This window comes from Oncorhynchus keta, chromosome 35 (genome assembly GCF_023373465.1).
Source record: "Oncorhynchus keta strain PuntledgeMale-10-30-2019 chromosome 35, Oket_V2, whole genome shotgun sequence".
NCBI classification, from domain to species: domain Eukaryota; kingdom Metazoa; phylum Chordata; class Actinopteri; order Salmoniformes; family Salmonidae; genus Oncorhynchus; species Oncorhynchus keta.
In genome coordinates, this window is record NC_068455.1 from 65,393,431 (window position 1) to 65,406,996 (window position 13,566).

The 13,566-nt window shown below is 43.9% G+C and overlaps 1 protein-coding gene across 1 annotated transcript in view; it reads left to right on the forward strand.

The window, feature by feature from the left end:
- The first annotated feature begins 1,787 nt into the window (after positions 1-1,787).
- LOC118373381 (uncharacterized) overlaps positions 1,788-13,566 on the forward strand; it is a 58,266-nt gene continuing 46,487 nt past the window's right edge. The window contains exons 1-2 of the mRNA XM_052495680.1: positions 1,788-1,933; positions 12,259-12,357. Of these exons, the coding sequence (XP_052351640.1) occupies positions 1,788-1,933; positions 12,259-12,357 (245 nt within the window). The remainder of the gene's footprint in view (positions 1,934-12,258; positions 12,358-13,566) is intronic.

A 13,566-nucleotide genomic window follows, 5' to 3' on the forward strand; every position in this document is an offset into this window, starting at 1 on the left:
AGTTTTCAAGATATATATCTTTCAAAATATAGAAATACAAGCGGTATGATGCATTTTGGGACTATATCAACAATGGACTAATGAAACAAATACCCCAAAATTGTTTTGGGGTAGAATTTTCCTTGAACTGCATGTCATGTGTTGCAATGTTGCTTCTTTTTTTAACTTGCTGAATTACCTTGTTTTTGGTTTCAGCAGAACCAAATGAATTGCCTCTGGTGGGATCTAAGACTCACTTGATTGGACGTGACTTGACTTCTCCCTCTGTGTTAGTCTATGCATCGTCTCGGTTGAGACCTACAAAGTTTCCCTGCAGTGTTTTTCCATGTTCTCCCCACTGTGTTGTGTTAGGTGATGTAGTGGTCTGTTTTATTGAAACCTTGTCGTATTGAACCCCCCCCCATGTTACGTTAACCCCTCTCTCCTCTCTCCCCCTCTAGGTGGTACACTACAGCATGCCCACTTCATGTGCCTCAGAGCAGCAGAGGAGAGGAGGTTCATCTGGGGGACAGACAGCTGGTCCAGACCCTGGATGAGATGGGCAGGAGTCACCTGGACGGACAGACAGCTGGTCCAGACCCTGGATGAGATGGACAGGAGTCACCTGGACGGACAGACAGCTGGTCCAGACCCTGGATGAGATGGGCAGGAGTCACCTGGACGGACAGACAGCTGGTCCAGACCCTGGATGAGATGGGCAGGAGTCAGTCTGGACGGACAGACAGCTGGTCCAGACCCTGGATGAGATGGTCAGGAGTCACCTGGACGGACAGACAGCTGGTCCAGACCCTGGATGAGATGGACAGGAGTCACCTGGACGGACAGACAGCTGGTCCAGACCCTGGATGAGATGGGCAGGAGTCACCTGGACGGACAGACAGCTGGTCCAGACCCTGGATGAGATGGACAGGAGTCACCTGGACGGACAGACAGCTGCTCCAGACCCTGGATGAGATGGGCAGGAGTCACCTGGACGGACAGACAGCTGGTCCAGACCCTGGATGAGATGGGCAGGAGTCAGTCTCTGGACGGACAGACAGCTGGTCCAGACCCTGGATGAGATGGTCAGGAGTCACCTGGACGGACAGACAGCTGGTCCAGACCCTGGATGAGATGGACAGGAGTCACCTGGACGGACAGACAGCTGGTCCAGACCCTGGATGAGATGGGCAGGAGTCACCTGGACGGACAGACAGCTGGTCCAGACCCTGGATGAGATGGGCCGGAGTCACCTGGACGGACAGACAGCTGGTCCAGACCCTGGATGAGATGGGCAGGAGTCACCTGGACGGACAGACAGCTGCTCCAGACCCTGGATGAGATGGGCAGGAGTCACCTGGACGGACAGACAGCTGGTCCAGACCCTGGATGAGATGGGCAGGAGTCAGTCTCTGGACGGACAGACAGCTGGTCCAGACCCTGGATGAGATGGTCAGGAGTCACCTGGACGGACAGACAGCTGGTCCAGACCCTGGATGAGATGGACAGGAGTCACCTGGACAGACAGACAGCTGGTCCAGACCCTGGATGAGATGGGCAGGAGTCACCTGGACGGACAGACAGCTGGTCCAGACCCTGGATGAGATGGGCAGGAGTCACCTGGACGGACAGACAGCTGGTCCAGACCCTGGATGAGATGGTCAGGAGTCACCTGGACGGACAGACAGCTGGTCCAGACCCTGGATGAGATGGTCAGGAGTCACCTGGACGGACAGACAGCTGGTCCAGACCCTGGATGAGATGGGCAGGAGTCACCTGGACGGACAGACAGCTGGTCCAGACCCTGGATGAGATGGGCAGGAGTCACCTGGACGGACAGACAGCTGGTCCAGACCCTGGATGAGATGGTCAGGACAGACAGACAGAGTCTGAAGATGCTGGACCAGCCCCTCATGGCACCCTGCAAGGAGAAACAGGGCATAGACTCTGACAGGTGGTTTATACCGGAAGAGAGCACACACACCAGAGATGAAAGAGACCGTATACGCTAGATCTTAGTTTCCACAGATGGACGGATGGACGGACACGCTCCTGTTATAGGATACTGACATTGTCACGACACGTACACACACTACAGACATAAAGCCACACATGGGATATACAGATCATTTTCACGTTCATTTCGAGAGAGATGCATGCTCTGTCACTCACAACCCCACTCACACTAACACCTACTGTACTTATTTTTTTATGTGGTGCTTCTTGCTCTGGAAGACTGTAAATAGTCCCTGCCATCTTGCGGGTGCTGGTAGACATCTCACAGCTGAAAGCCCTCCACCACGGTGATGACTGTCTCAAACGCTGTGCTGATCACTTTCTGCTTCATCACCTCCAGATCCTTCGCATCCACACGGAACCCACACACATTCAAACACACACACACACCGACACACACACACACAAAAACACAGAACACACACACGCACAGTGCCTGGCTGGATGGCTGCAGTTCAATTCAAGCTGTGATGCATGTGTTTTGAGACATTACTGTTGAGGTGTGTGTGTGCGTGCGTGTGTGTGTGTGTGTGTGTGTGTGTGTGTGTGTGTGTGTGTGTGTGTGTGTGTGTGTGTGTGTGTGTGTGTGTGTGTGTGTGTGTGTGTGTGTGTGTGTGTGTGTGTGTGTGTGTGTGTGTGTGTGTGTGTGTGCGTGCGTGTGTGCGTGCGTGCGTGCGTGCGTGCGTGTGTGTGCGTGCGAGAACATGCTGAAGATGTTCAATGAAATCCACTACTGGGAGCATCTGCTGTTTGAGATCCCCCACTACAGTACGTATCTGACGTGTACCAGAGGAGAGAGGAGCTCCGCAGCATGACAGAGAGTACTGCTGGTGGTGTGAGACTACAACAGCTACACACACAGGGATTGACATTAAAGTCATGTCTGAAAGGTTACTTGCCCATCGGGAAAGTCAGGAGTTTTTTTTTTGGTTCCCCGAAGATTGTTATCACGTGCCGAAAAATGTAAATTAGCTATTTACACACAGAAGTGTCTACCAGAAAGATCACTACTGGAATTCTTTGTATTTCGATTGTTATCAGTAAAAGAAAATATCAAAGTTGGCTCATCTTTCCCGACTGCCATACAGTGCCTTCAGAAAGTATTCATACCCCTTTACTTATTCCACATGTTGTTGTGTTACAGACTGAATTCAAAATAGATTCAATATATACAAATTATCACACATCTACAAACATTACCCCAATGAAAAAATGAAAAGGTTTTTAGAAATCTTTGCAAATTTATTGAAAATTAAATACAGAAATCTTATTCACAAGAGTATTGACACCCCTGAGTTAATACATGTTAGAATTACCTTTGGCAGCGATTACAGCTGTGAGTCAAAGCTCTTTGCACAACTTGATTGTACAATATTTGTCGATTATTCTTTTCAAAATTCTTCAAGCTCTGTCAAATTGGTTGTTGATCATTTCTAGACAACAATCTTCAAGTCGTACCATAGATTTTAAAGCAGATTTGAGTCAAAACTGTAATTCGGCCATTCAGGAACATTCACTGTCTTCTTGGTAAGCAACTCCCGTGTAGATTTGGCCTTGTGTTTTAGGTTATTGTCCTGCTGAAAGGTGAATTCAGCTCCCAGTGTCTGGTGGAAATCAGACTGAACCAGGTTTTCCTCTAGGATTTTGCCTGTGGATAGCTCCATTCGGTTTCTTTTTTTATCCTGAAAAGTGGTGATGCAGCTTGAAATGTGGAGAGTGGTATTCACTAATGTGTCGTATTGGATTTGCCACAAACATAACCCATTGTATACAGGTCAAAACGTTTGCAGTATTACTTTAGTGCCTTGTTGCAAACAAGGTGTTTGTTTTGGAATATTTGTATTCTGTACTTGCTTCCTTCTTTTCACTCTGTCAATTAGGTTAGTATTGTGGAGTAACTACAATGTTGTTGATCCATCCTCAGTTCTATCACGGCCATTCAACTCTGTTTTAAAGTCACCATTGGCCTCATGGTGAAATCCCTGAGCTGTTTCCTTCCTCTCCGTCAACTGAGTTAAGAAGGACATCTCTATCTTTGTAGTGACTGGGTGCATTGATACATCATCCAAAGTGTAATTAATAACTTCACCATGCTCAAAACAATATATTTACTCATATACCACTAGGTGCCCATCTTTGTGAGGCAATGGAAAACCTCCCTGGTCTTTGTGGTTGAATCTGTGTTTAAAATTCACTGCTCAACGGAGGGACCTTGCAGATAATTGTATGTGTGGAATACAGAGATGAGGTAGCCCTTCAAAAATCATGTTAAACACTATTATTGCACACAGAGTGATTCCATGCAACTTATTATGTGGCTTGTTAAGCACACCTATTTAAGCTTGCCATAAGAAAGGGGTTAAATACTTATTGATTTGCGTAATACCCTAGATGCAGTTACACCCCTTAAAATAAAACCAAAAAATGTGATACGATAAATTAGCTTCTTGGTATATAGAAAATAACAGAGCCCTGAAACAAGCTTCCAGAAAATTGGAACAGAAATGGCGCTCCACCAAACTAGAAGTTTTCCGACTTGCTTGGAAGGACAGTACCGTGCAGTGGGGAAGAGCCCCCCTGCTGCTCCATCAGCCTTTTTTCCCAACCTAACTGCGAAGAATAAGAACAATCCAAAATGTATTTTGGTTACTGTTGCAAAGCTAACTAAAAAGCAGCATTCCCCAAGAGACAATGGCTTTCACTTCAGCGGTGATGAATTCATTAACTTCTTTGATGAAAATATCATGATCATTAGAAAGCAAATTACGGACTGGTCTTTGCGTCTGCGTGTTTCTCCAAAGCTCAGTTGTCCTGAGTACACAGAACTGCCAGGACTTAGGAGCAATGGAGACACTCAAGTCTTTTGATCCTGTATCTCTTGATGCATTCACGAAAATAGTCATGTCCTCCAAACCTTCCAGCTGCATACTGGACCCGATTCCAACTAAATTATTGAAGGAGCTACTTCCTGTGCTTGTCCCTCCTATGTTGAACATAATACATGGCTCCTTATCCTCCCTGTGTACCAAACTCACTAAAAGTGGCAGTAATAAAGCCTCTCTGTTCTGCCTGCGGCTATTGAACCCTGACCTGTTCACTGGACGTGCTACCATGTCCCGAATCTGCTGTTTTCGACTCTCTCTTTCTCTCTACTCCACCTGCTGTGAAAAGCCAACTGACATTTACTCCTGAGGTGCTGACCTGTTGCACCCTCTACAACCACTGTGATTATTAATTGACCAATCTGGTCATATATGAACATCTTGAAGAACAATCTGGCCTTAAATGCTGTGTACTCTTGTAATTTCTTTTTTTATTGATTGAAGACATTTCAGCTTTTCATTTTTAATTAATAAAAAGAAAGTTAAACATAATTCCACTTTGACAAGGTATGACTCCAAGCACCCAGAAAAGGCTACCCTCCTTGATGTTATCCTCACAAATAATCCTGACATGTATCAGTCTGGTGTTTTCTGTAAGTGACCTTAGTGAGCACTGTTTTACAGCCTGTGTTCGTAATGGCTGCTCAGTTAAATGACCTTTCCTATTTAGTCATAGACGCTTGCCAGAAAAATATTTATGACCTGGCTTCTGTAAATTGGTATAGAAAATGCCTAAGATGCTTGGACCTTCTTTTTAATATTTTCAGTGGTATTGATAACAAACCAGCCCCCATAAAGAAAATGCAAATTAAAAACAGGTTTAGCCCCTGGTTCGACCATTTGTAAGACTCTGATCGACAACACTGTTTGTGATAACTGCAGTTGTATCTAATCTTCAATAGTATCTTTAACTTGTGACACTGTCTTTTGTGTGTATTCTGTATTTTTCTGCAATGTTTTATGGACACGCTGCTATTTCCTTGTTTTGCCTTCTTGCCAGGTCTCCCACGCAAAAGAGGTTTTATAACCTCAATGGGTTTTACCTGGTTAAATAAAGGTTAAATTAAAAAAATGAAATGTTCTGGCACTCCACCTCAAGAATTCCATTTGGCGAAATCTTGGCACACGCATCCTCAGGCTGACTGGCTCTCATTCAGTCAAATGAGAAACAAGTGCACTCATGCTCTCCGGAAGGCTAATTAATGTTAGTTACTTTAAGGAGCAGTTCTCTCTCTGTGGGTCTAACCCCAAGAAGTTCTGGAAAACGGTTAAAGACCTGGAGAATTAACCCTCCTCCTCACAGCTGCCCATGTCCCTTAACGTTGATGATGTGGTTGTTACTGACAAGAAGCTCATGGCTGAGGTCTTTAATCACCACTTCATTAAGTCAGGATTCCTATTTGACTCAGCCATGCCTCCTTGCCAGTCCAACATTTCCTCATCTCCCAGCCCTTCTAATGCAACTATCCCCGATGCTCCTCTCTCTTTTTCCCCTGCCCCATGGTCACTGAGTCTGAGTTGCTAAAGGAGCTCCTTAAACTGGACCCCAAAAAAACATCTGGGTCAGATGGTTTAGATACTTTCTTCTTTAAGGTTGCAGCCCCTAACATCGCCAAGCCTATCTCTGACTTGTTTAACCTGTCGCTCCTCTCTGGGGAGGTTCCCAGTGCTTGGAAGGCAGCTACGGTGCATCTTTTATTTAAAGGGGGAGATAAAGCTGATCCTAACTGTTACAGGCCTATTTCTATTTTGCCTTGTTTATCAAGTGTTGGAAAAACTTGTCAATAATCAACTGACTGGCTTTCTTGATGTCTATAGTATTCTCTCGGGTATGCAGTCCGATTTCCGCTCAGGTTATAGATGTGTCACTGCAACCTTAACCTCTAGCGTTGAGCAATCCCGTATCCGGGAGCGTAATTATAGCCTCAAGCTCATTACCATAACGCAACGTTAACTATTCATGAAAATCGCAAATGAAATGAAAGAAATATATTCACTCACAAGCTTAGCCTTTTGTTACCAACACTGTCATCTCAGATTTTCAAAATATGCTTTTCAACCATAGCTACACAAGCATTTGTGTAAGAGTATTGATAGCTAGCATAGCATTAAGCCTTGCATTCAGCAGGCAACATTTTCACAAAAACAAGAAAAGCATTCAAATAAAATCATTTACCTTTGAAGAACTTCGGATGTTTTCAATGAGGAGACTCTCAGTTAGATAGCAAATGTTCATTTTTTCCAAAAAGATTATTTGTGTAGAAGAAATCGCTCCGTTTCGTTCATCACGTTTGGCTAAGAAAAAAATCAGAAAATGCAGTCTCTACAACACCAAACTTTTTACCAAATGAACTCCATAATATCGACAGAAACATGGAAAGCGTTGTTTAGAATCAATCCTCAATGTTTTTCACATATCTATTAGATGATAAATAATTTGTGGCAGCTGTGTTTCTCCTCGAAGCAAACGAAAAATACACGCAGCTGGAGATTACGCAATAATTGCAACGGAGGACACCAAGCGGCCACCTGGTAGATGTAGTCTCTTAAGGTCAATCTTCCAATGATTTGCCTACAAATACGTCACAATGCTGCCGACACCTTGGGGAAACGACAGAAAGTCTAAGCTCATTTGTGACCCATGCACAGCCATATAAAGAGAAATTGGAACACAGCGCATTCAAAATCTGGGGCACTTCCTGTATGAAATTTCATCTTGGTTTTGCCTGTAGCATTAGTTCTGTGGCACTCACAGACAATATCTTTGCAGTTTTTGAAACGTCAGAGTGTTTTCTTTCCAAAGCTGTCAATTATATGCATAGTCGAGCATCTTTTCGTGACAAAATATCTTGTTTAAAACGGGAACGTTTTTTTATCCATAAATTAAGAGTGCCCCCTATATCCAAGAAGAGGTCCTAAATGATGTCACCATTGTCCTTGGTTCTAAGCAATGCTGTGCTGCTATTTTTATTGACTTGACCAAAGCTTTTGATACGGTAGACCAATCCATTCTTGTGGGCCGGCTAAGGAGTATTGGTGTCTCTGAGGGGTCTTTGGCCTGGTTTGCTAAATACCTCTCTCAAAGAGTGGAGTGTATACAGTCAGAATCACTGCTTCGTCAGCCACTTCCTGTCTCCAAGGGAGTACCCCAATACTCGATAGGCAGTAGCAAGCTCTCTCATCCATTTATATGCAGATGATACAGTTTTATACTCAGCTGGCCCCTCCCCGGATATTGTGTTAAACACTCTACAACAAAGCCTTCTTAGTGTCCAACAAGCTTTCTCTGTTCTGAACACCTCCGAAACAAAGATAATGTGGTTTGGTAAGAAGAATGACCCTCTCCCCAACGGTGTGATGACTACCTCTTAGGGTTTAGAGCTTGAGGTAGTCACCTCATACAAGTACTTGGGATTATGGCTAGACGGTACACTGTCCTTCGCTCAACACATATCCAAGCTGCAGGCTAAGCTTAAATCTAGACTTGGTTTCCTCTATTGTAATCGCTCCTCTTTCTCCCCAGCTGCCAAACTAACCCTGATTCAGATGACCATCCTACCCATGTTAGATTACGGAGACATAATTTATAGATCGACAGGTAAGGGTGCTCTGGAGGGGCTAGATGTTCTTTACCATTCGACCATCAGATTTGCCAGCAATGCTCCTTATAGGACACATCACTGCACTCTATACTCCTCTGTAAACTGGTCATCTGTATACCTAACGCAAGACCCACTGGTTGTTGCTTATTTATAAAACCTTCTGAGGCCTCACTGCCCCCTATCGGAGATACCTACTGCAGCTCACATCCTCCACATACAACACCTGTTCTGCCAGTCACATTCTGTTAAAGGTCCCCAAAGCACCCACATCCCTGGGTCGCTCCTCTTTTCAGTTTGCTGCAGCTAGCGACTGGGCAGAGCTGCAAGAAACACTCGAGCTGGTCAGTTTTAAAACCCACCTCTACAGTCAAAGACTCAATCATGGACACTCTTACTGGCACTTGTGGCTGCTTTGCGTGATGTGTTGTCTCTACCTTCTTGCCCTTTGTGCTGTCTGTACCCAAATATTGTTTGTACCATGTTTTGTGCTGCAACCATTTGTTCCTACCGTGTTGTTGTCATGTGTTGCTGCCATGCTGTGTTATTGTCTTAGGTCTCTCTTTATGTAGTGTTGTAGTGTCTCTCTTGTCGTGATGTATGTTTTGTCCTATATTGTTAGTTGAATCCCAGCCCCCGTCCCTGCAGGAGGCCTTTTTCCTTTTAGTAGGCCATCATTGTAAATAAGAATTTGTTCTTAACAGACTTGCCTAGTTAAATAAATGTTAGATAAATACAAATGATGGGGTATTTTGTGGTGATCAGTGACACAAAATCAAAACGTGATCCATTTTAAATGCAGACTGTAAAGACAACTAAATGTGGAAAAGTCATGGAGTACCTTCTGAAGGTACTGCCATAAATCGTCTTTCACTTAAACCAATGGTTCACAAACTGTAGGGCTATGGGGCTAATCAACGTAAGAAACTCAGTTTAGCTTCTTTTTTTATATATAGTGAAGTCAATTGGGCTTTCAGCTTACTGTTGAATGCACAAGGTGCTGTTTTGAAATTGGGTAGTATATCAGCAGTTTTCCTCTTGCCATTGCAGACCTTACAGAGAGCAATTTTATAACATGTCAGAAATATCCAATTGATTACTAGCCCATGTCAGCTAATGTTTTTCCAGCTAGGTATTTTAGCCCATTGATTTTGTTGTAATGTTTGAGTCACTCAGATACCACATGAACACACATAAGACATGACAAAATGTGTACAATTGCAGGAAACTAGCTTTAAAGCGGCAACAACAACACAAATATATAGTATTGCAGGGAACATCTACCTCTTTCTTTTATTGGAAGGGTTAAGGTGTTGCCCAAATTTGTATTTCAATGTTCTACCCATTTTTATTACAAAATAATTGTTAATTCACCGGATGTCAAGGTACCTCAGATTGGTAGAAAACCTTTACAGAAGGCATTGGGTGGATTAGCTTTACCACATTTTCTGACATACTATTGGGCTGCACATTTCAGAGGCCTTTTGTACTGGCTACAGACTGATCGTACTGGCCCGAGACCACTCTGGGTCCAGATGGAGTCTGAATCGTGTAAACCTGCTGCACTTTCCTCTGTGTTGTGCTCATCTCTCCCAATGTCCCGAGGAAAAAAGTGTGTCAAACCAATTGTGAAACAGTTTCTCAAAATGTAAAATCAGTTCTGTTTAGCCTTTAGTCTTAGAGGCTTTTCTCTGTCAGGTCCAAACAATCAGAACATTTTATTTTGTCCGTCTTTAAATGATGAGGCTTTTGGCATCTGGCTCTCACTAGGCCTCTCTTCACTAGACCAATTATTCTTTGATGGTACGTTCACCTCTTTTGCTCAGCTACAGGAAAAGTTCAACCTCCCCCAAACCCACTTCTTCCGCTATCTCCAGACTAGGAACTTTGTTGAAACTAAAACACTTGAATTTCCCCATAGGCCTGCAAGTACAGCTATAGAGAGCATTTGTTTGTTAAACAAGCTTCCTAAGGTTGCAATTTCAGATTTACAGTGCATTCGGAAAGTATTCAGACCACTTGACTTTATACTAAAATTTAAAAACAGATACCTTATTTACATAAGTACTCAGACTCTTTGGTATGATTCCATTGATCATCCTCGAAATGTTTCTAAAACTTTATTGGTGTCCACCTGTGGTAAATTCAATTGATTGGACATGATTTGGAAAGGCACACACCTGTCTATATAAGGTCCCACAGTAAGTTGACAGTGCATGTCAGAGCCATGAGGTCAAAGGAATTGTCCCGTAGAGCTCCGAGACGGGATTGTGTCGAGGGACAGATCTGGGGAACGGTGCAAAAAATGTCTGCTTCATTGAAGGTCCCCAAGATCACAGTGGCCTCCATCATTCTTAAATGGAAGAAGTTTGGAATCACCAAGATTCTTCATAGAGCTGGCCGCCCGGACTAACTGAGCAATTGGGGGAGAAGTGCTTTGGTCAGGGAGGTGACCAAGAACCAGATGGTCACTCTGACAGAGCTCCAAAGTTCTTCTTTGGTGATGGGATTACCTTCCAGAAGGACAACCATCTCTGCAGCACTCCACCAATCAGGCCTTTATGGTAGAGTGGCTGGACGGAAACCACTCCTCAGTAGAAGGCACATGACAGACCGCTTGGAGTATAGCACCTAAAGGACTCCGACCATGGGAAACAAGATTCTCTGGTCTGATGAAACCAAGTTTCAACTTTTTTGGCTTGAATTCCAAGAGTCACGTCTGAAGGAAACCTGGCACCATCCCTATGATGAAGCATGGTGGTGGCAGGATCATACTGTGGGGATCATTTTCAGGGACTGGGAGACTAGTCAGGATTGAGGGAAAGATAAATGGAGCAAAGTAAGCGAGATCCTTGATGAAAACCTGCTCTAGAGTGCTCAGGGCCTCAGACTGGGGCGAAGGTTCAACTTCCAACAGGACAACAACCCGAAGCACATAGCCAAGACAACGCAGGAGTGGTTTTGGGACAAGATGTCCTTGAGTGGTCCAGCCAGAGCCTGGACTTGGAACCCGAAATCAAACATCCTCTGGAGAGACCTGAGAAATAGCTGTGCAGCGGCGCTCCCCATCCAACCTGACAGATCTTGTGAGGATCTGCAGGGGAAAATTAGAGTAACTCCCCAAAACACAGGTTTGCCAAGCTTGTAGCATCATGACCAAGAAGACTCGAAGGCTGTAATCGCTGCCAAATATGCTTCAACAATGTACTGAGTAAAGGGTCTGAATACTTATGTAAATGTGATATTTCTGGTTTCTATTTGAAACAAACCCATAATGTCAATCACTGCACACACATGCAGACATACACACACGCACATTCCATCCTCACTCAGTATGAAGCAAATCAGACTGTAAGCCTGTGTATGCACACTGCCTGGGACCCTGTAAAGCTCAGCACACAACACTACTTCAGATTGAAGCCCACTCTGCAGAGCCTAGAGTGGAAGTCAATTAGCATGCGGCAGGCCATGTGTAGCACAATGCTCATAACTTATAGTAAGAAAAGGCCATAGGTCATGTGTTCATACTGTATCAACAAACTAATGCCTGGTTAGCTGTGTGTGTTTGTGTAATTCCCTGTAAAGTACTGGCCCAGGGAATTTATGTTAAATAATATAGTGCAGGAAATGAATTGAAGAAAAGACCACCAGTATTTTATGCATTTTTTGTATACTGATGTGTTTATGAAACATAGCTGCCTCTATAAACACTCATGTTTGGTCCATCTGTGTGTGTGTATCTGTGTTTGTGTTTGTCTGCGTCCGTCCGTGTGTGTGTCCAGGATTATTGCGACGCTGTCTGCTGATGAGCTGGGTCTGTTGCGGGAGCATATCTGTTTCCTGGACAAGAAGATACAGCCGGGTCTCTCCAAGATGCTCTGGTTCTCTGAAGGGCCATCCAACTTCCTCATTACATTTACATTTAAGTCATTTAGCAGACGCTCTTATCCAGAGCGACTTTCAACGACTACAGGCTGGACGCCAACAAGGTCAGGACATGAACACACACACACACACACACACACACACACACACACACACACACACACACACACACACACACACACACACACACACACACACACACACACACACACACACACACACACACACACACACACACACACACACACACACACACACTCTGAGTGACATTAGTCGCTACAGAGTTTATCCAGTTAAATAGGTAGTTAGAGCCTATCCTAGAGAGCTACAGTGTGTAAAACAGCCAATTGAGCTATTCATCAAGAACTTAATTAGTTGAATCAAGCTTTTTCATGTTCGGCTGTAACAAAAACGTGCCTACTTTGATGCTCTCCAGGACCAGGGTTGGTAGCCATTCGGTTAGAAGGACACTTCACTGCACTCATAGACAGTAAGCTGTAGTACAGTAGTGGTTAGAGAAAAGATACGTATTGTACAGTAAGTCATTATTACGTAAATCAGTATTATACAGTAAGTCAGTATTATGCAGTAATTCAGTATTATGAAGATTAGTATTATACAGTAAGTCAGTATAACATAAATCAGTATTATACAGTAAGTCAGTATTATGCAGTAATTCAGTATTATGAAGATTAGTATTATACAGTAAGTCAGTATTGCATAAATCAGTATTATGCAGTAAGTCAGTATTACATAAATCAGTATTATGCAGTAATTCAGTATTATGAAGATCAAATCAAATGTATTTATATAGTCCTTCTTACATCAGCTGATGCCACAAAGTGCTGTACAGAAACCCCGCCTAAAATCCCAAACAGCAAGCAATGCAGGTGTAGAAGCACGGTGGCTAGGAAAAACTCCCTAGAAAGGCCAGAACCTAGGAAGAAACCTAGAGAGGAACCAGGCTATGAGGGCTGGCCAGTCCTCTTCTGGCTGTGCCGGGTGGAGATTATAACAGAACTTGGCCAAGATGTTCAAATGTTCATAAATGACCAGCATGGTCAAATAATAATAATCACAGTAGTTGTCAAGGGTGACACAGGTCAGCACCTCATGAGTAAATGTCAGTTGGCTTATTTATAGCCGATCATTGAGAGTATCTCTACAGCTCTTGCTGTCTCTAGAGAGTTGAAAACAGCAGGTCC